A 20,324-nucleotide genomic window follows, 5' to 3' on the forward strand; every position below is an offset into this window, starting at 1 on the left:
TGTGTAGTCAGAAACATTTGGAAGCACACAGAGTGGTGACGTCCGTGTGAACAGGGCTGCACGGAGGAGCGTGGTGGCTAAAATGACATAATTTGGCCACACGAAGCCGTGCAGAGGTCGCTGATGCGTCAAACATAGAATAGCCTTACGGAAGCTTCCCCACATGCGCCCACACCAAACCATCCGTGGTGTGTGTGTGTGTGTGTGTGTGTGTGTGTGAGAGAGAGAGAGAGAGAGAGAGAGAGAGAGGGTTTAAGCCTTCCTTTTAGAGTCAGTACTGACACCAGCAATTCTGTACAATGTGTGGACAGATGAAGATTACCACCCCTCCCAAAAAATAAAAGTCATTTCAAGGTTATTCAAACTCAAGTTTTTATGGAAATATTCAGTAATTGCAGGACAAAATGCAGTATTAAAAGGAAAATTATAAGACGCTTTTTGCTGTCCCCAGTTGTTTTGACCCAGCAATCTGAGAATGAAGTGTTCTGCTGGAGTAATATGGGACTAAGCTTGGTTCTTAAGAGCTTTTGGGATTTTAAATTCTATTCTAGATTTAACAGGGAGCCAGTGAAGAGAAGTTAACATTGGAGTGATATGATCTCCCCTGCTGGCTCCTGTCAGGACTCTTGCTGCAGCATTTTGAATCAATTGAAGACTTTATAAGCAGTTAATGCGGCATCTTGATAATTAGGGGTTATAATAGTCTACTCTGGAAGTAACAAATGCATGGATTAATTTCTCAACATGTTCCTTGTTTTAGAGGCATTGCAGGCATTGATCATTTCTCTCTCAGATGTTTTGAGGCAAATATGATAACTTCAGTTTTTATCAGAATTCAGGAGTGTAAATTGAAGTACATATGGTTTTAAAACAACAAGAAACACACAAAAAAAAATCTATGTTGACCTGGCAGACACCTTGTAAGATTAATAAAATTATTTTTCCAAGCAAATTATTATTAAATCTTACCTGCGTTGCACCTGATAACATATCAGCTGTACAAATGAAATAAAAATCATAGTCATTCTAAAGATAAATCTGCATCATTGTGTTCTTTTAGGTGGAGTTCAGGCTCCAGGATGGGATGTCTGTCAAAGCCTTCAGCTTTATCCATCTAACTGTGCAGGAGTTTTTTGCTGCACTTCGAGTCATGACCAGTAACGACGTCAGTGGTGCCCTACTCAAGAAAAGGTGAGTAATTAATTTAGGGAAACTAAGCACAAACAAACATGTTATATTTTCCAAAGCACAAGCAGTTTACTGAAGACCAGAGAGCCTCTGTGTTTGTGAGATACAGTCTGTTGATTGTATCCTGAAGGTCCTGAGGTTAAGGTTTTACCCCAACACAGACATTGTCCAAAGGATTTGAGATACACAGAGTGGAAAAATATATAGCCTGCAACTGTCATGCTTAGTACACATAGTTTCAGTTTTGCTCATTTTTGTGAGAAAAAAAACAACGAAGAATTATCTTACTTTTGACTGCTGCACCTTTTCTTGCATAGTTTTCTTTTCTAATTTAAAATTTCCAAGAAATGCTTTGACTGTACATGACAACAATGATTTCATATTAGATTGTAAATGAGCTTTGCTTGTATAGTGAGTCATATTGATCAACACACACACACACACACACAGTGCTCCACCTCTATTGGGAGAAATATATAATTTAGTGTCTTGCTCAAAGACACATGAAGTTCAATCGATCAAGTTCAATCAAGTTGTTCGTTATAAATCCTGACAAGACCCTAAAACTGCACCATGTGATAAAATCCGAAATGTCTTTAATAACATTCTTGTGGCGCTCTTCCTCTCTTGCAGGCAATGCTCCATTACAAAATGAAAATTCTAAAGCATTTTATATGTGAAGTAAACAGCCACAGCCATCTCTCGCATGTCTGAACTGCTACCAAAAATAGAATTCTGTCACCTGAGAGTCAAAACACATCTCCGATAACTGAATTTTAGGAAACTAGATTAAAGTAACTAAACTTGAGCTGCTAAAACTTAGCAGAGTAAAATACAACAGAGTGTAAGTGAATCTGAACCATATATGGTAACACGCAACACGAGAAATAACCCGGCCACGGAAGCAACGTGACCTGTGTAAGTTGAGCATGCTTCAGTGTGAGATATGTTTGGAGTCACTCCATAGAAGGAGGCTAGAAAATCGCTGATATCGACACAGCGTCCTTGAGTCGAACCCCATGAGGAAAGGTTTACAGAATCTGCAGGGAGGGCAGCGACAGTGAGACCACATGAAGGGCCACAGAGTGAATCAGTTATAAAACTCTTATGATGCTATGAAATGCAATAGACTTCTAATGTTTTTCTTTGTAGTTTTCAATATTTCTACTGAAATATTGAACACTACAAGTCACTTCATTCATCGGTTCGGCGTTTGAATAAGATGGCAGGAGTGTTTGACGTCAAAGGTGCTTCTTGGTTCATTAAGGGAAGTTCATTCAGTGAACACAAACGCTCTTTAACTTTTTTACCTTTTTGAATATTCTTTAACCTCCAGTAGTTACACAATGCAGGATAAACTGGGCCGTAGGGTGCAAAGTTCCACCTCATAACATGTAAATTTGCAGTACTGTTTTAACCTCTGGAATGCCCCTCCCTGTTAGACAAGCCCCTTCACTGTCCATTTTTAAAACTCGTCTTAAACCCATTTTTATTCTTTGGCTTTTACCTCAGCGTGAGACTCTGCTCTGGTTTTAGTGCCTTCGGGGTTTTTTTAAATTGTTTTAACTTTTTATGTTTTGTTTATTGTTTTAATGTTTTTATGTTGCCTCTTATATTTTTATTTCAATGTACAGCACTTTGTCTCAGCTACGGCTGCTTAAAGCGCTTTATAAATAAAGTTGAGTTGAGTTGAGTTGAGTAGAGCTACACTCATTACCATAGATCCCTCACTCAAGAGATAATAACCTTCAGAAATTGTTACAACTTTTATATATTTGAACACAAGTCCCAGAATTGGCCATATGTTGGTTACTTCTTACTTTCTTTCAGAATGTGAATGGCTATTCTGTCTCATATAACATTGGTTTTGACATCAGATGATCTCCAATAAGAATGTTCTTTATTTAAGAGCAGTTTATTCAGCCTGATGTTCTTTTAACTTACTCACAAAATGCTGCTGCCTATAAAATGCAGAACTGATTTTATCAGTCATGGAAAAAAATGATTTTAAGGTTCCTTTGGTTGATGGAACATTATTAGATTTTTTTTTTTTTTTTTTTTTTTTTTTTTTTAAGAACTGTTTTTGGGAACATTTTTTCCTCTGCTTAGAATTGTCCTGTTCATAGTTATTTATAGCAGTAACCCTATACTTCGAGCTGCTGAGGATCTTGGGAGCCACAGTAGTGATCTGTCAGCAGTGGGATTTGACCCTGTGCAAACCTCCAAACACAAGCTCGCGTCTCTAACTTCCACTCCACCACTGCCTGAACCCGTATCGTCAAGGTTTTAATGTTTGACCTCAAAACAATTATCAAACGCTCTGCCAGGATGACAATGGCTTGGTAATCATCGTGTGAAAGGTTTCTCTTTTGGAAAGACTTTGGAAATTCTTTTAATTATAACAAAGCTTTCATTTATTTTAATCTGGTTTAACGTTGCAATAATGATGTGATTTTCTACAAATGCAATCACTTAAGTCAATCAAAAAAATTTAAGCTTAAAGGCTGGTTTTTTCAAATGACTGCTCTTTTCACCAGCTCTGACTTCATCATGCATTTTGTGTCCTTCCTTTTTTATTTTTATTTTTTTTAAAATCACATGTTTACTCACAGTTACCCACAGTGTTTCAGAAGCTGAGGAATTCTTTTGTGTTTTTTGTTTTTAGTCATTTTTTCCTTCAGCTATCTGATTGTGACGTCTCTCTGTCGCCACCAGGTATGAAATAATTCGGGCTGTTGGTGAAATAAAGGTTTTTCATTGCAATTCGTCCCACTTTTCTGTTATATTTGAAAAATCCAAAATTTATGTTGATCTTACTGTCACAATAAATGTACAATATATGTGCAGCCCTTTTTCATTTATAAACAAAGATTATTTATCTTTAGTATATTTTTGTATACACCTTTTATTTCAGACTTTACGTTTGTCTTTCTGATGGTTTTGTTTTGTGAAGCACTCCTCTTTTTTTTTGGTGTATAATTAGGAAATTTTAATTTTATTGTTTCCAAAGATGCATAAATTCTTTGAAGTAGAGTTACTGTCATGTATGGCGCTAGATCTCCACTTGGAGTAACTTTGGGTTCTTCGACAATTGGGCAGCAATGCAGAGGATCAAACTGCCAACCTTGGGATTGGACAACGACCCGCTATACTAACGGAACCACATCCACTCAATCCCCAATCTACACAAGCTTATCCTCTTCCTCCACCTTCCTTTAACCTCTGGATCCCCTGGTTATGTACAGTTCAACACTGTATTACTCGTATTTACACTTTGAGTCTTGTGGCCTCATTGTAGTAGCACATTGAAGGTAAATGCCACATGAGTCCTGCTTTGGATGCAAGTTTTACATCATGCTTTGTGAACAGCTGGTACGATCAGACAGACAATTCAAAGTATACCTTGTTTCTAGTATAACTTTGCTTTCTCCTCTTCCTCATTGCCTCCTCAGATTCAGTCTAAAGACTCGCTGGACAACCAAATCAGACCAGAGGACAGTATTCACAGACTCCCTGTTCCTGTACGTGTGTGGTCTGGCTTCTCCAAACTGTACTTCAGCCCTGGTCCAATTATCCAGAGCTTCTGGAGAAGCAGGACTCCAAACCTGGGTCCAGAAACGGCAGACACTGGTTCTGAACTTGCTTAAAACGCTGTGTAACAGCACATTGACCGGACCAAAGGTAGCAAGAAAGAATAAAGCCTGATTGATTTTTTGGGTTTTTGTTTGGGGAGGAGGGGGTTTCCCTCTGACCTATTTTTGTTTCATGTTCCCAGGTACTGGAGCTTTGTCACTGTGTCCAGGAGACCCAAGACCAACAACTGGCCAAGCAGTTCGTGGATTCCAGGCCCACCCTGGAACTGCGCAACATCTGGCTACTGCCTAATGATATTGACGCTCTGGCATTTGTAGTTAATTCAGGGCGTGGCAATGGGATTGCTTTGGATTTTGGAGCATGTTCAATGGAGCTGGAATGTTTAGATGTCCTGTCCAGGTGCAAGAACCTCCATCAGCTCAGGTGGGCAAAAATAGACCCATGCATCAGCTCCACAATACATACATGCATGCATCTACATCTACACCTCTACAAATTTTTTCACAAGTCAAATTTGTTTGACACGTGATACAGTGCTTTTGTGAAAATGCTCAGGGGCACGGCGCTAAGCATTTTGAAGAGCAGCCATTGTAACACATGGGAACCCAGGTGCGGGTGGTGTTGAGCCAATGAGAATCTGAAAACCCTTGTTAAGTCTGTGCAGTCATGCTCCGGAAAGAGCTGCCTTTGCTTTGCCTTTGACATTCCTCAGCTGACGCACCACCTGTCATCCTGTCAGACCCTAACTGGCTGCCTTTGTCTTCATCTTTTGGTCAGCTTGCTTGGCCTCGTCTCACTCCTTCAAGAATCTTGGTGGGATATAGTAGTTGAATAGTAGTTGATATCAGAGGAACAAGAATCACAAGGAATCAAGTTGCTCAAGTTGAAACTACTGAGCAACAACAATAAAAAGCTATTTCTTTAAAAATAGAGGGAAAAAGTGGTTGTCCAACTCTGTAACTAACATTTTTTCGGTGCACTGGAAGTATAGAGCAGGTCTGTCAGAATTAGTATAACATAGTTTAAAAAAAATCACCTCCAGGGGCTGGAGCTCTTTTTGAAGAAAGCTGCATTCTAAGACTTGTGTCAGTGTGAATGTCACTTACTCACAGCTCTATTTGTGTCTTTTCAGTTTTCGCAGCCGCAAGTACGGAGACAAGTTTGCAGAGAAATTGTCATCTATTTTGCCTGAATTGAAAACCCTGAAAAAACTAGAGTACGTTTCAGGTTACAAGCAATACAAGCAATCTCAATTGAACAGCCCTCCCGACCTTGTCTGTCTCATTTTTTTTTTATCTCTCCCTCCTAAAGGTTTTGCGGTAGCAGTCTGACAGCTGCAGGAGCAGCCAGTTTGGCCTCTGGTCTGCGGAGCTGTCCACACATCACTGAACTCAAGTATATTTTCTACTCGTCATGAGTTGTGTAACATGAAGTGTAAAGGTGTTTACGTGTTGTTAAAACTTCAGGCAATAACCCAGATTAATTAGCAATGTCTGAATGCAGCTGACCAATAAGTGCCGTTTCTATTTTTTTAAATTTTACACAAGATAGATATAAATATTCAGTAAAATTCTTAGTTATCAAACTTAAACTAGTGATACAGTCCTGGTATAAATACTGCAAGTTGTTTTCTTTTCTTTTTCTTTTTTTTAATATATCTTAGATACGACTTAATAGCAAAATTGTATAAATGACACTTTTTGTTCATGAAAACTGAATTCATTGATTGTAAATTTACGTAAGTCAAATTTTGAGCCAACAGTGAAATTCAAGCAATTCATTATGAAAATATAAATCTGTTGTCAAAGATATCAGGAGAAAAGCTTCTTGAAGGTGTTTTTCATACTGTGTTAACACCTCGCAGGTAAATACCTGCGACTGCAGGTAAATTACAGCAATTATGCCACATGGAAAACTTCTATTTCAAGACTTGTCTTGCAAACTTGACCATATTCCAAAGAGACATTTGCCCCTGCAGGAAAAAAAACACTGAGGAATGCCTCCATGCCTGACAGAAAGTTGGGATTTTCTCACCATGAGTGCTGCCCGCAGCACCAATGTGCTGTTTTTATGTCATGCAAGGAGATATATTACCATTTTAAAGTATAATGCAATATGGCTCTTCCCGAGTCTGAATATTGTGTTCATAAAAGTTAGCAGACTATCAGTTACTACTCTTAAATTGAATCTGGCTCTGAGAGACAGCTGAAGGCTCTCCCTGGAAATTATTAAAGCTGAACCTGAATGCCTCAACTTGCCTGTAACACCCACCCCCCCACCCCCACCCCCACCCCCAGTAAAACATAAGTCGTTTACACTCGTGTCAACGCATTCAAAAACATCTATTAAAAACTCGACCCTGCGTCTATTTAAGACGGGCGTTTATTCGTTGGAATGCGCAACCACCACAGGACCGTAAAAGAGGCCGGCTTTGCCTTTGGACTCAGCTTTTAAGTTAGTTGGTATGCTAAACCAACAAATGAAATGCAGCTACTGTAACCAATTCAATTCCACTTTATTTATATAGCACCAAATACAACACAGTCGCTTCTAGCTGCTTTAGTAAACAGAAAAGTCTTGAGTCCTTAAAAGCAGCGACTGTGTCAGCCTGACAGTCACTGCTTCCACTGAAACTGGAAGCTGGTTCCACATGAGAGGAGCCTGATAGCTGAAGGTTCTACCTCTTAATCTTCTTCCAGAAAACCTTGGAACCTCCAGTAAGCCAGCACTCTGAGAACGATGTGTTCTGGGGAGACATGGTTGTTAAGGAGGATTTTAAATTAGATTCTAGATTTAACAGGGAGCTGTGGGAGTTGAAGGGCAAGTCCTGGTCCAAATATATAACTAGATATGATGGGAAAATGAGTTGCAACTGTAAAAGTTGTTGATCAGCTGTTTTTGTTTTTTTGCAGTCTAAGTGCTAACAACCTGAAAGATGGAGGTCTTGAACGGGTGTCTGAGATGTTTACCCATCTACAAAGTCTGCAGTCAGTTGTGTAAGTTAATGTTTGGAACATCACAGTACAGTAACTAAAAGATGATAATGAAGAAGGTTTCTGTGTGATGGTAGTCATGTGCTTGTGTGTGCAGGCTGGGACGAAACAACACCAGTCTGGAAGGACTGCACTGCTTCATTGAGAAAATGTCTTCATGTTCAAACATCCAGCATGTTCATGCAGAGTAGGTCAACACGTGCAAACATGCCACAATAAAATAGACATGCACACATAGAAATGAACATCAATATCTGCATGTGTGCACCTTCACACGCTGATACATGTCCTTGTCGTCAAACTCCCTCGTGCCTTAAAACATCACCGCGTTCAGGTGTCACCACTTTCCACAGTAATAACTTAATTAAGAAATTAGCATCGCAGCTAGAATTTCTGAGGCTCGTGAATGAAGTCGTAAAGCGGCAGACCTGCTTGTGTCTCCCCACTCACTAATCTGTTGACTTCCCGTCAAAGCGGCTGTTTTAACAGTTACTATTCTGCCTGACTCATGTTTACTGGAGGTGTACCTAATTTAACATGTCAACCCAACACTTCACCTGATCACAACATGAAAGATGTCACACTGTAAGTAACACTAAACCTGTAGCCACAGTATTTGTGATGCAGTAAGCATCTTTACATAGCATTAGATTACCTTTAAACAAGCTGCTTTGTTTCATTGTCTCGCTAAAGTTAATAGATCCATAACGTTCAAGAAGTTCTAACCTCCAAACTATAGAGCATCTTCCTCCGTCTAACTTAAGGTGAAAACTTTTTCATCTTTCTCAACTAAATTAAGCTCAATAACTGACAGAAATCTCATTCATGTCATCTTTTAAAACGGCAAGATTACTCTATTTCTTTCTTTTAATTACCCAAAGCTCATTCTGTTTGTATTTTCCAACCCCCACAAGTTGATAGAGTGTTTCATGTCTTTGCAGTGGGATGAAAGAAATCAAAGTAACCTTCTCAGAAAAGTCAGACAAGAGGTGAACGTTTTCTATGTGAATGAAGAAAGAAAAGAAATACAGCAGTTACAATTTGCAAAATATGGAGCAATGTTGTTTCTTTTTCTTCTCTGCAGCTATACAACAAAACATGCACAATCAATCAGGTACAACATGAACACATTAATTCCCTTATCACATTCACATTGTTGTTAATTTGCCAGTTGACTTTTACTTTTTTTTATTTTAAATGGATGTTAACAGTAAATCTCCTGGATGTAGTTCAATGAATTAGCGAGGATACAAAAGGAAATGTCCTCTTTTCCAAAACTAATATTGGTTACAGATTTTTGAAAGCATTTATTTTTACTATTTCATCTTAATCATCATTTCTTCCCCAGCTTGTTGAACCAAAAATGGAGAAAAAATGACATGCTGAGACTTGTGACATTATTGGCCTGCTGCCCTGTTTTGTCTGTTGTGGAGTAAGTAATAAAGCAATGAAACACTAAACTGTTGAAATATTATCGTCATCAATTACTTTATTGATATATAATTTTATTCATCAAAGGTCAGACCTCTGAAGCTTGTACATGTTAAGATTTTGATGCAATAGTTTCAGTGCATATTGCTGACATTTTTGGTGCAATAGGTGAAAATATTACTGTAAGGACTTACCTCACTGTTTGCGCTAGTCTACATGTGCACTGTTTGAAATGTGTTTGTACTACCGTGTGAGTTAGTTACTTCACATAAGTCCCTTAGAATATATTGTCGTGTATTTGTGCTCGCCTTTGTACATGTTGCACTCTGTTGTGTTTTTACACCAGCCTGTCTGGAGGCCAGTGGGATGAGAACATTTTAACGGCACTGACTGAGAATTTGTCAAAGATCAACATCACTGAAAAGATCATGTAAGGCTGGGTGAATCCAAAACTGTCATTATGTGCCATTTTGTTCCACTTCTATCTGCAGGATGGAGTTTCCTGTAGTGGGATGTCCATATATTCTCCCCATTTGCTAAGTCAGGGAGGGTTAAAATGTGTCCTTTGCCATGTTGTCACTTCCCACACATCAATGCAAACATGCTCTTTTGCATGGCATTCTTCATTACTTTATTGTATCATACTGAAATATATATTTTACAGCAAAATTAGGTTGGATGGATGTACTTCATTAATCTCAGTCTGGAATTGTTACATATAACAGACTAATACAAATTAATAACGGCTCTAATACAAATAGATATTATTAGGATGTGTCTTTTGTTAATAAAATATATCCTTTATATTTAGTTCACTGTCCTACCTTCTCACCCATCCAAATCCAACCCAGTTTGCAGACATGAATTTACGAAAAAAAGAACTCTTGAAACACTTGTTTAAAAGTGCTGAATAGCAGCATTTCTCAATGTTCATTGTCTTTTCTCAGACTGAATGACAGCTGCTCCTCAGTGAAGAGTTTGCTCCTTCTGACTGCTCTGCTGTCTGCTTGTCCGTCTGTCATGGAGCTTCATATCAGGTACAGATGTGTACATGTATTACACACTCCACTTGTACACTACCAAAAACTAGTTTCTGTTCTTACTCTCATTTTGCTGTTTATCCTCAATTTTGGGTCATTATTTTGTGTTGAAATGTGTTTTACTTGATGTTTCAGACTGCAGAGTCCTGTTCAGGTATCCATAGTCTTCAATGAAGAGACAGATAAACCTGCTAAACAAAGACCTAAAGTCCTCTGGTATGTACGTAACATAGTTAATAGTTGATTGATAATATCAAAAGTATAGATACATTATTTATTTATTGAATCAAGTTTTGTTGTTATAGTTGTTCATACTCTTAATCATAAATCTGTCGTCTCCTTCAGCATCAGTTCCTGTAATCTGCGACCTGCCAATCTGGAAAGCTTGTTTAGAACTTTGGAAAGATCTTCTGGTCTCACTGTGCTCGAGTAAGCTGCACCAAAAACCCCAAAATATTTAAAACACTATGTGAAGCATTTGTTATACAGTATATGTCTGGTGTAAAGGGAAAAAGGATTGTTTACTTGTGAAGGTTGTAGTCTTATGCTACACATGTACCTGGGAATCCGCCAATCCTCTAGTGAAAGATGATTGTGTCTTGGATGATTATTCTGAGTTATTCAATGTTCAACTCAGTGTGTATATTCATCATTAGTTTTACATCCTCAATAATTGTATCGTCATTGAATGCAGCTAATGCATCAACTTATCACGTCTATAAGATCAATTGTGTGACAGTACAAAAGTACAAATCAATTTTTTTAACCTTAAAGAAGAGAAAGTACAGATATTTGTTTTTAAATATAGACAATGAAAGTAGAAAGTCCTTGGACAATTACATGTTGAAGTACAGATATCTGAAAATCTACTTAACCAAAGTACTAATCCTTGATTCTCCAAGCAAATAAGGATCATACAACAACAGTCTGCATTTTTATCTGATTTATTTGTTTTATTTTAATTTGTTTCTGACAATTAGTCCTTGTTTCTTTGTTGTCAGTGTGTCCAGTAACTCTTTAGGCAGCCAAGGCCTGAAGAAGTTGTTGGATGTTCTGCCTCGTCTCAGCAAAATCCAGGAAATAAAGTAAGCTTCACACACAGAAACCCTCTTTAATACATTAGAATATTTACTGAAACATTTTCAAAAGCCTAACTCGCAATTATGTGTTATAATGAGCTGTGTTTGTACCTGCATTGCTTATTTATGATCCTACAAGCTTCTGGCTTTCTTCAAACAAAGAAAGAAAGTTGGCAAAAATCATTGAGGTGGTCTTGCCAAACAGGTTTTCAAACAGGAAGATGCCAGCCTCTTTGTTTTACCACGGGCCACTACTCATTAATCAGCACCAACGGTTTCATTTTTCCTTTTATTCTTTTCTTTCCAGTGCCGGCAACAATGGCATCAGTGTGGAGGGAGTGGCGATGCTGGCTTCTGCTTTCTGCTCTCACGACAAGTTAACACAAACCCACATCAGGTACTGTTTGATAGTTAAATTAGCTCATAAAGGTACATAAAGAGCACTTGTTTTGCCAACTGAAGCCCACAGGAAACACCTGGGTGCTGTTCAACAGCTCATGAATACATCTGCGTGATTATACCTGAATAATCTTTCTGTAATTCAAAGCCCCACAACGTACACAGATGAGTCAATAATGTGACGCTTTGAGCTAATTTTTACTTCACAAGCATTAAAATTCTCGCACTTTCTCACACAAAAATGAATGTGGTAAATGTTAATATTAATTCACTTAACAAGTGCATTTACCCAGTAGCATTAACCATTAGCAAATCCTGTTTATTACCAATGGATTTACAATTGAAAATGTAATCCTGAAAAACAAATCAAACCTGGAATTCTATCAGTATGTGTAATTGGTGTGAGACAAGTGAAAAAAGGAAACTTTCATTTCGTTTTAAGTCTCTCGTCATATTAGCATTGTTTCATTGATAATATGTTCTGGTTCTTGGATTCATAGAAATTTAAGACTTTTAAATCTCTCTACCTTTTAAACTATAATATCTTTCTCGTTCATATTTTATGATCTAAGTAAGTAATACAATTGCAGTGATTGTAATGAAAGTATTAACAGATTTGATGATTCTAGTAAAGACGTTTTTTTGTTTTTTTTGCTTGATGAAAATTGATTTCTTTTTTTGGGGGGGAGGGGATGGGGAGGGCTATTAATCTTCAGAATAAGAAAATGATCTTCACTTTCAAGGATCCATTTGCACTATGGAGATAATTTTCTGGCCTCCATTATGGTTGGACAGTGTTGCTGTAATTCTTCACGCCTCTGTCGCCTCCTGCCGAAACTACTGTAATCGAATCCGGCTCAATATACTCAGCATAGTCCTGGACCGGTTCCAGTATGTGCTGAAGTCCTGGCAACCACCCCCTGCCCCAAGCCCACTGGCTGCCAATCAAATTCAGGATGTAATACAAGATACTTTCTCTCCTAATGCTCTCGACTTTTTTACTCCCCTTTTTACTTAACTGGCCTATTCCAACACTCCAGCCATCCATGTGTGCGAACTGATAAATTCTGCATCTGTATGGCATTATGGAAGTGAGATTTAATAAAATAACTACCCCCAGAGTTCAATATATTCATATTCTACTATAACAGGTCATTAATGAACAAAAAATTTAATTAAAATAATAGTAATTCATTAGTAATATTAAAAATAAAAATAAAATGTATAATGCACAAACTATAGAGGAAGTTTGAAGAAGCCAGAAGGCTTCATTAAAATTGGCTTTATGTTGAGATTTTAGTCATTTTTTGTCATGATTGTTTAAGATTTATTTGAACAAGATATAGACATTTTCATCACATGGACTCTGCCCCACAACAATTACATTTTAATTTTAAAGGTGATTATGGGACTATTTTACCAGTCCGACCCACTTAATATGAAATTGACCTGACTGTGGCCCCTGAATTGAAATGTTTTTGACACTGCTGTCTATATGGTCATATGTGGAACTCGGTTTCTTCTTAGTCAGTGTTATATGAAATAAAATAGCTCAAGTCATCCTCACATGTTCGGGATCTTGTGGGTATTGGCGATATAGTGCAGGATTGTAGTGAAGGAAGTCAGAGGACACATTGTTAATCTGTTGTTCTCCAGATGGTTTCACAGTGATGGAGGCAAAGATCAGGTGATCCTCAAGCTCTGCACTGAAAAAAGGTAAAACACATTTAAACATGTCACAGAATCTGCATTTTATTTGTGTAAATAATTTCTTGTGCCTTTGTATTTCAGTGGTGACCAACCGCAGCTGAAGACGTTCAGGTACAGCATGCCAACAGAGAATAAAAAAATACACAGTTTGCATGCTTGTAGCTTAATTTTTCTCTTAAACTTTTTTATATTTGCAGAATAAACAACAGCGTTCTCTCACCAGCTGATGTAACCAAAGTGTGCGGGAAACTGATCCAGTGCCAGTCCCCTTTAGAATTAGAGTAAGCTGAAATGCTCCGTATCCACAATTCATTATGTGATATCATGAATAAAGATGTAAAACTTCCCTCCCTTATATGTTGTGTCAGGTTTATTTGCAGCTCTCTGTCTAACGAGGCCATAAAGTCTTTAATCAAAGTGCTGCCAAAGATGAAGTCACTGCAAAAACTCAAGTAAGATGTGCACATTTGTTCTTTTGATATATTCACCCTATTACCTTTTTAGAAACGCTCATGTGCAGTTCATGGATTATGCACTAATTATATTTTCTATATTAATAATTGTAGTACTGGGTCCTACAAGTATTCAAACAAACAGAAAATAACATACTGTATATTTACATGAAAAACACTAATCAAAGAAGGGCATTACATGTATTTAGGTGTACATAAACTCCACACATAAAGGCCTCATTATTTTTCAACCTGATCAAATCTCTAAATTATTGCTTTATTGCACTGCCAAATCACCATTATCAATTATAATTAAGACTTTAATTAAGGATTTTTCTTCACTATACAGATTAAGTGTAGGTTATCTTTTTTCATGTGTGGCATCATATATTTTAACTATTTCTCTTCTGTTTGTGCTCAGTGTGAGTCAGAGTATCACATCAACAGCCGACGCTCTGGATTTAATCGGCTGTTTAACCCACAATCAGAGAGTGGCAGCAGTGGAGCTCAGGTAAACACAACACAACATTTCATTTAAATCAAATACCTTCAACTTCTGAAGTGTTGGTTGATTTTGCTATTTTACAGTGCACAAGATGAATCTTTCATCAGCCTTGATCACGTTAAAGCAGAAGAAGCGAGCTGCAGGTATGTCATCAGAGTTTATTATTCTAACTATTTAAAGCTTTGAGGTGATCAATGAGTGGGATGATATCGAGTAAATACGCCTTTGCAGGCAGCAAATGTAGCCCCACAAAAAAATTATTTTTTTTGTATTGTGTTTTTATTGCTACATTAAAAAAAAACTAATTTCAGTCACCTCTGTATTTTAGCTTAATCTCTGTGTGTCAGCACATGTTCAGAGGAAACCATGTGATCAACATTAAAGGTCTCCTAAAAAATAATAATATTATTCCATAAAGATGATAGGTTTAGTCCAGGGACATCAAAGATAAGGCCCGTTGGCCAAAAGCCGGCCTGCAAGAGGCTCCAAACCGGCCCAGGAAATGACCAGGAATATTGTAAAACTTCCAGAGAAGCCATCAACTTTTTAATGGAACACTGAGACACGAGATAATAGTGATGCTGTATTTTGCTCCAGATAGTATCACAAAAACTGCTTATGTTGACATAAAACAATTTGTGGGTTCTAATTGTTTGGTTTTATGAAAACATAGACTTTAAATTTAAAGGTTACTATGCTACTAATATGTGGCGACTGAACTAAAATGAGTTTTCAGTCCCTGGTTTAGCCAAAGATTATATACATTTCTTGTTCATGTATCATCTGAATATAAGAAATTACTTTATCTCTATATTCTGTGTGATCTCTGTTGATGTTTAGGATACAATAGAAAAAATCATTTCGCCAAAGGACCAATGACTTTAGCTTTCCGGTCAATCTCTGGTCTGTGTTTTCTCACAGGTTTACTGACTTTTCTCTGAACTGTGAAAACTTGGACCGACTGCTTGATATTCTGCAGAAGGGTCCCCGACTGTCTTATCTGGAGTATGAGCCATACAGACATATCCCCATACACACCTTTATATTATTTTGTGAACAATGAAGCACAGTCTCATGCTTCCATCTTGTGCCTGCAGTTTATCGAGTAACCAACTGGGAGATGAAGGAGTGAAGGCTTTGGTTGATTCTCTACCAGAGCTTAAAATCAGCCACTATGTCAAGTAAGATTTAAACAAGTACTGGTTTTTTTTTTTGTTATATGTTGTTGTGAAGCGACAGCTCAGTAAAACTCATGGTATTGTTCTCAGAAGCAAATCAAATGCAAAGCGCATGCAAATTGAATGCACAATCTATTTGCCTGCTATTTTTGCATGCTTTATGCAGGATCTCAGTGAAAGGAATATTGCAGTACCTCGTTCAAGTGTTCAAAAATGACTTGTGTGATTGTGGATATACGTATATGAAATAACGTTTTCCTTGCCTTCAACGTTTCTTCTTCCGCAGTCTCGGTAACAACAGACTGACCCAGCAGGGGCTGTTGCATGTGGCCCGGACACTGTGTACATGTTCAAATGTCTCAGGGGTAGAAGTCAGGTGAGAAATGAGCCAACAAAGATCAAGCAAGAGGACAACTGTATATAAAATGGCTAAATATACAAATATATGTTAGAGTTCAACCACCTTAATGAAGAGAATGACCATATTTTGCATTTGTTCTTTTTCACGAAGATAAACAAAAAAAAAAAACATGGTTGCATTGTAATGCTAAATACTGGGTCACGTATTGCTGTTGGACTGTTTTTTCCAGTCAGTTTGCCTGATTGCTGCAGTTAACTTGAAAATATATTAAATAAATTCGCTCGACAAAATGACTGCACACATAACCAAGTGCATGTTTTCAAATGTATATTGAAACAGTCATATTTAGGGTATTTGTCAATTTTTATTCAGTGACAAATTTATCAGAATTAACACATTTGCAGTATATTTTACTATGTATAAATGGGACACAAGTGTGGTTTTCACTCACGTCAGAGCACTAAAATACCCTCAGATTGAGGTCTCTGCTCTCCTTTCACAACACAAAAACATGCATATGAGGCTAATTCACCATCTAAATGGCCTGCAGGTGTTTGTTTCTCTTTGATTGCCCTGTGGTAGGTTTTACATTTGCCCGTTTTTAACTGGGATACTAAACTAAAGGCTCCACTAATCCAGCGTGCTGCATTTGATAAACTCATTTACAAGATGGATGGATAGATGATTGTATTGTGTGGTGATTCAATGTATTATAAAGGGTTAATGTTAATGGTACCCCCCCTGTCATACTCTCACCTAGTTTGGGAGTCGATGAAAGGTGTCTGGTTTGGTTCAGTCAAACAGGAAGCTGTGGAAAAACTCTGAGGTGAGACTCGAAACGCGGTTAGTGACTCTAACCATTTTGTGCTATTTTTATTTCTTCCTGACATTTAGCCTGACTCAGGATGAGCCTTGCACTGTCACCAAGCATGAGGAATAGTCATTTTTATGTGTAAACCTGCACAGTTAAGACATCATAAACGCAAAAACTAAACATAAATATGCATTTAAAATGCAAAATTTTATATTTCAATTTCATAAACTTTAACAAGAACAAGAAAAGTATCAGCTCCTGTCTATTGCCAGGTGTCTCTCAGTTGTTCACGCGTTACATCTTCATTCGTGGGCGTGAACTCAGTCAGCCGGTCAGGAATTGTCATCAGTGTCTGTCAGTTGGTGTTGACTGAGGAGCTGATAAATTCTCAGACTCCACACCACATGGAAATAGTCAGCAGCCACATACTTCTCTAAACAATGACCCTTGATTGAGCAATAAGAGGAACCAAGTGAGGAGCCGGCAAGGGGTGACGGAGGGATTTTGAAAGTTACAAAATTTCGAAGTGGCATCTGGACTCGGTTTCATGTAGGAAAGTGAAACTAAACAGAAAAACACCCAACCCACAGCTCACAACAACTGACTCCTTTCTCTCAACAACAATGTGAGTGTGTTGCAGAAATAACTCAGTCCTCAACTGTTTGGTTCTGCTCAAACATTTAGTGGAGTCTGAGGGAAGTAAATAAAATGAACACAAAGAGCGATCTCCCTTTCTATGCTGGGGCTCAGTTGGCGGTTTCGATCCACCATAATGCAGTATAAATCTGTCAGATTAGTTTGCGATTTGTAATGCATGTTGCTGGAAAAGCAGAATATTCCCTTCATGATGCAATAGAAATAATTGCATTTGGCATAGCTAGATAATTTCTCCACCTTTCCTCATGTCTGCCAGTGTCAGAGAAAGCAGCTTAGAGCGGGAACATCTGAACAGATTGGCTGAGATCATATGTATCTGTCCCAGTTTGGATAAACTGGAGTAAGTATGTCTCCACTTTTAATTAGTTATACCAAATCATGTGAAAAAGATTGATGTAAGTTATATTTAAGAAGCAATTTAAATCTGAAAAAAAGAGCACTTTTTAGAAAATCTATTGCTAATGTTGTGAAAATCCATGCTGCTATAGTATTAATAGATTTCTGTTAAGAGCTGATGGAACATGTAGCCATTCTTTGTATTATATTAAATAACGTTTGAAAATTTTACGTGTGAAACATGCAAAAACTTTTTGTTTTCCTGCTTTGGGTTACAGGGTTACAATTTCTTGCATATTACATGTATGTGACACTAATTAACATGGTTGGTCCGCAGGTTGAAGAACAATTCACTACAGTCGGACTGGATTGAAGAGTTGATGGAACTGTGGAAAACCAGACAGACAGAGTTCACTTTCAGGTGAGAAGAAATAGACAATTATAAGTAAAGTTATCCCTTTCTCTGAGCCCTCAGACAGCGAACCAGTTTCTCCATTCTTGTAGTTGAAGTGCTGACTTGTGTCACTCTGTCCTTCCTGTTAGTATTGAGGAGTGTTGGATCAGAGCGGAGAAGGCTGTTCATCTGCTGTGTCGCTGTCTGGAGCTCAATGGCAGCATACAAACCATCAGGTGCAGCATTAAAAAACGAATACAAAAACGACCGAGCGTGCACTCGTCCAGAGAATAATCTCGGCTATGTTTGCTTTTCAGAATTCAACAAAGCACCTTACACATGTCTCTGAAGTCCACTGAAGTGTCCTCAGTCTGGTAATAAACTTTATGTCGTTTAATTACCGTGGCGTCAAGTCAATTTTAGTTGATGGGCCGCATACAGTCAGACCACATCTCAGGTAGACTAGAGGTGTAAAATTATAGCATACTTGCATTTGTGTAAAAAGGTATCAGTAAATACAAAAGTTCTACATGTGATTACTATATTTCCTAGACTATTAGTCTCGCCTTTTTATATTTGATGGCTGGGCATGCAAATTTGATAAAGAAGCTATTTAATTATGAACCTGTTACAAGCTGGGCTGCATGCAAACACTATGACGTGTTTCCTTCATTTGTGTGTTTTTTTTTAGTGGCGACTCTACAGATCTGGACCCAACTCAATTGATGGTCACAAGGAAAATTAGGTATGTTCACAGACAAAAATATAAATGGAACTGGAAATCTGAAAATATACATGATGAAGTGAAGCTCAAACAATATTTACTGTTGCAACGTTTTCTGCAATTTGAGTGGTTGTAGAGTATATGGGAGTTCATTTTAACAGTATTGTTCAGCTATGTGAGATGGTTGTCATCACTTTACCTACATTTTGAATTTAGTTTGTATGTGTCACTCTCTTTGTGCTATATTACTTTCATATTAGATGTCTCATAAAATGTCACGTTGAAGATTTATCATGAAGTAGCGTTGTTCCAATAAAGAACAAATCTTCTAAGCATACATTTCCTTACTTTCCGTGCCGAATTTATATTTTGTGCCTTATATATTTGTTGAATGTAATTTCTGTTTACAACTCCTCATGGTAAATGGCACAAGAAGTGTAATTGCACAACATACTTCAACGACAATGGCGATAAAAGAAGTGATTGTGGTTCTACCATCTCTTTATTGCAGCCTGGTGGACTGTGTGGTGGACGGTAACCATCAGGCGTCCATGTGGAGGATCATCCAGAGCTGTCGCTTCCTCACAGAGTTGAAGTTCGTACTCTTTGTTAAAAATACAATATGCATGTCAAATGTATTTGTTTCCTGTCGTGTTTATTTATTTTTTTAATACATATGATATTTTCTTCCTTTAATTTCAGTTTTTCCCACAGCAGTCTGGGCGAGAGGGGAACTGAGTTTCTTTGTTCTTTTCTCCCCTTGTTGACAAATCTCATCACCCTCAGGTTGGACCAGTAGTTTACTCTTGTTTTCTTGCTTCTAAAGAAAGAATGGTTGTGGCTATGTGGCTCGTTCAACGCATAAAAAGTAGTGACAGTAACTGTTCTCCGCTGCGTAGTTTCTGACGTCCTGAGCAGACTCTGATTTTACATCCTTGAGATGTTGCCCTCATCTCACATTCGTTCCACAGTTCAAACAGAACAATTACATGGTTTTATGACCTCGTTAGGAGCTATGATTAAGCCTTTGGATTCAGCGAGCCTGTTGCTTTCATTTCAATTACCCACACTTGTGTAAAACTGAGACAAATCTCATTTTCTCTTTTTCCGCTTTTCAGCCTGTCGGGTCATGCGATCAGCGATGCAGCAGCTCGGAGTTTGACTGGACTGATTCCTCGTCTGCGATCACTCAAGTGAGCATTTCCATGTTGGTGTAAAGGAGACTGAGGACGGTAGTAACATTCCCAACTTCTGCAGCCAGAAACAAGTCAGAATTCACCGGATCAAATCCATTGTCGTGCTTCTTCAATGTCCTCAAAGGAACATTCTTAGACATAGTGTCAAACCTCTTCTACGAATAAGCCTCCTGATCTACTTTCACTGTATTTAGTTCAGAATGTTCAAATGAAAGCAATTGATGCTGTTCAGTTTGATTGAGTTTTATCTTGTTTTTTATCAGATCTGGCAAC

General features: G+C 37.9%; 1 protein-coding gene across 1 annotated transcript in view; it reads left to right on the top strand.

Annotated features, from left to right (window-relative positions):
• The window catches only part of nlrc5 (NLR family, CARD domain containing 5), a 38,305-nt gene that overhangs the window by 9,212 nt on the left and 8,769 nt on the right, over positions 1-20,324 (top strand). Inside the window, exons 10-43 of the mRNA XM_080504908.1 lie at positions 1,061-1,191; positions 4,641-4,869; positions 4,964-5,205; positions 5,915-5,998; positions 6,094-6,177; positions 7,695-7,778; positions 7,873-7,962; positions 8,717-8,764; positions 8,860-8,889; positions 9,124-9,207; positions 9,553-9,636; positions 10,154-10,243; positions 10,382-10,462; positions 10,592-10,675; positions 11,248-11,331; positions 11,633-11,722; positions 13,381-13,440; positions 13,516-13,545; positions 13,632-13,715; positions 13,803-13,886; positions 14,308-14,397; positions 14,475-14,534; positions 15,313-15,396; positions 15,489-15,572; positions 15,856-15,945; positions 16,691-16,756; positions 17,658-17,741; positions 18,075-18,158; positions 18,281-18,367; positions 18,449-18,505; positions 18,823-18,876; positions 19,367-19,450; positions 19,558-19,641; positions 19,974-20,048. Of these exons, the coding sequence (XP_080361034.1) occupies positions 1,061-1,191; positions 4,641-4,869; positions 4,964-5,205; positions 5,915-5,998; positions 6,094-6,177; positions 7,695-7,778; positions 7,873-7,962; positions 8,717-8,764; positions 8,860-8,889; positions 9,124-9,207; positions 9,553-9,636; positions 10,154-10,243; positions 10,382-10,462; positions 10,592-10,675; positions 11,248-11,331; positions 11,633-11,722; positions 13,381-13,440; positions 13,516-13,545; positions 13,632-13,715; positions 13,803-13,886; positions 14,308-14,397; positions 14,475-14,534; positions 15,313-15,396; positions 15,489-15,572; positions 15,856-15,945; positions 16,691-16,756; positions 17,658-17,741; positions 18,075-18,158; positions 18,281-18,367; positions 18,449-18,505; positions 18,823-18,876; positions 19,367-19,450; positions 19,558-19,641; positions 19,974-20,048 (2,960 nt within the window). The remainder of the gene's footprint in view (positions 1-1,060; positions 1,192-4,640; positions 4,870-4,963; positions 5,206-5,914; positions 5,999-6,093; positions 6,178-7,694; positions 7,779-7,872; positions 7,963-8,716; positions 8,765-8,859; positions 8,890-9,123; positions 9,208-9,552; positions 9,637-10,153; positions 10,244-10,381; positions 10,463-10,591; positions 10,676-11,247; positions 11,332-11,632; positions 11,723-13,380; positions 13,441-13,515; positions 13,546-13,631; positions 13,716-13,802; positions 13,887-14,307; positions 14,398-14,474; positions 14,535-15,312; positions 15,397-15,488; positions 15,573-15,855; positions 15,946-16,690; positions 16,757-17,657; positions 17,742-18,074; positions 18,159-18,280; positions 18,368-18,448; positions 18,506-18,822; positions 18,877-19,366; positions 19,451-19,557; positions 19,642-19,973; positions 20,049-20,324) is intronic.

Source organism: Blennius ocellaris (genome assembly GCF_963422515.1).
Source record: "Blennius ocellaris genome assembly, chromosome: 11".
NCBI classification, from domain to species: Eukaryota; Metazoa; Chordata; class Actinopteri; order Blenniiformes; family Blenniidae; genus Blennius; species Blennius ocellaris.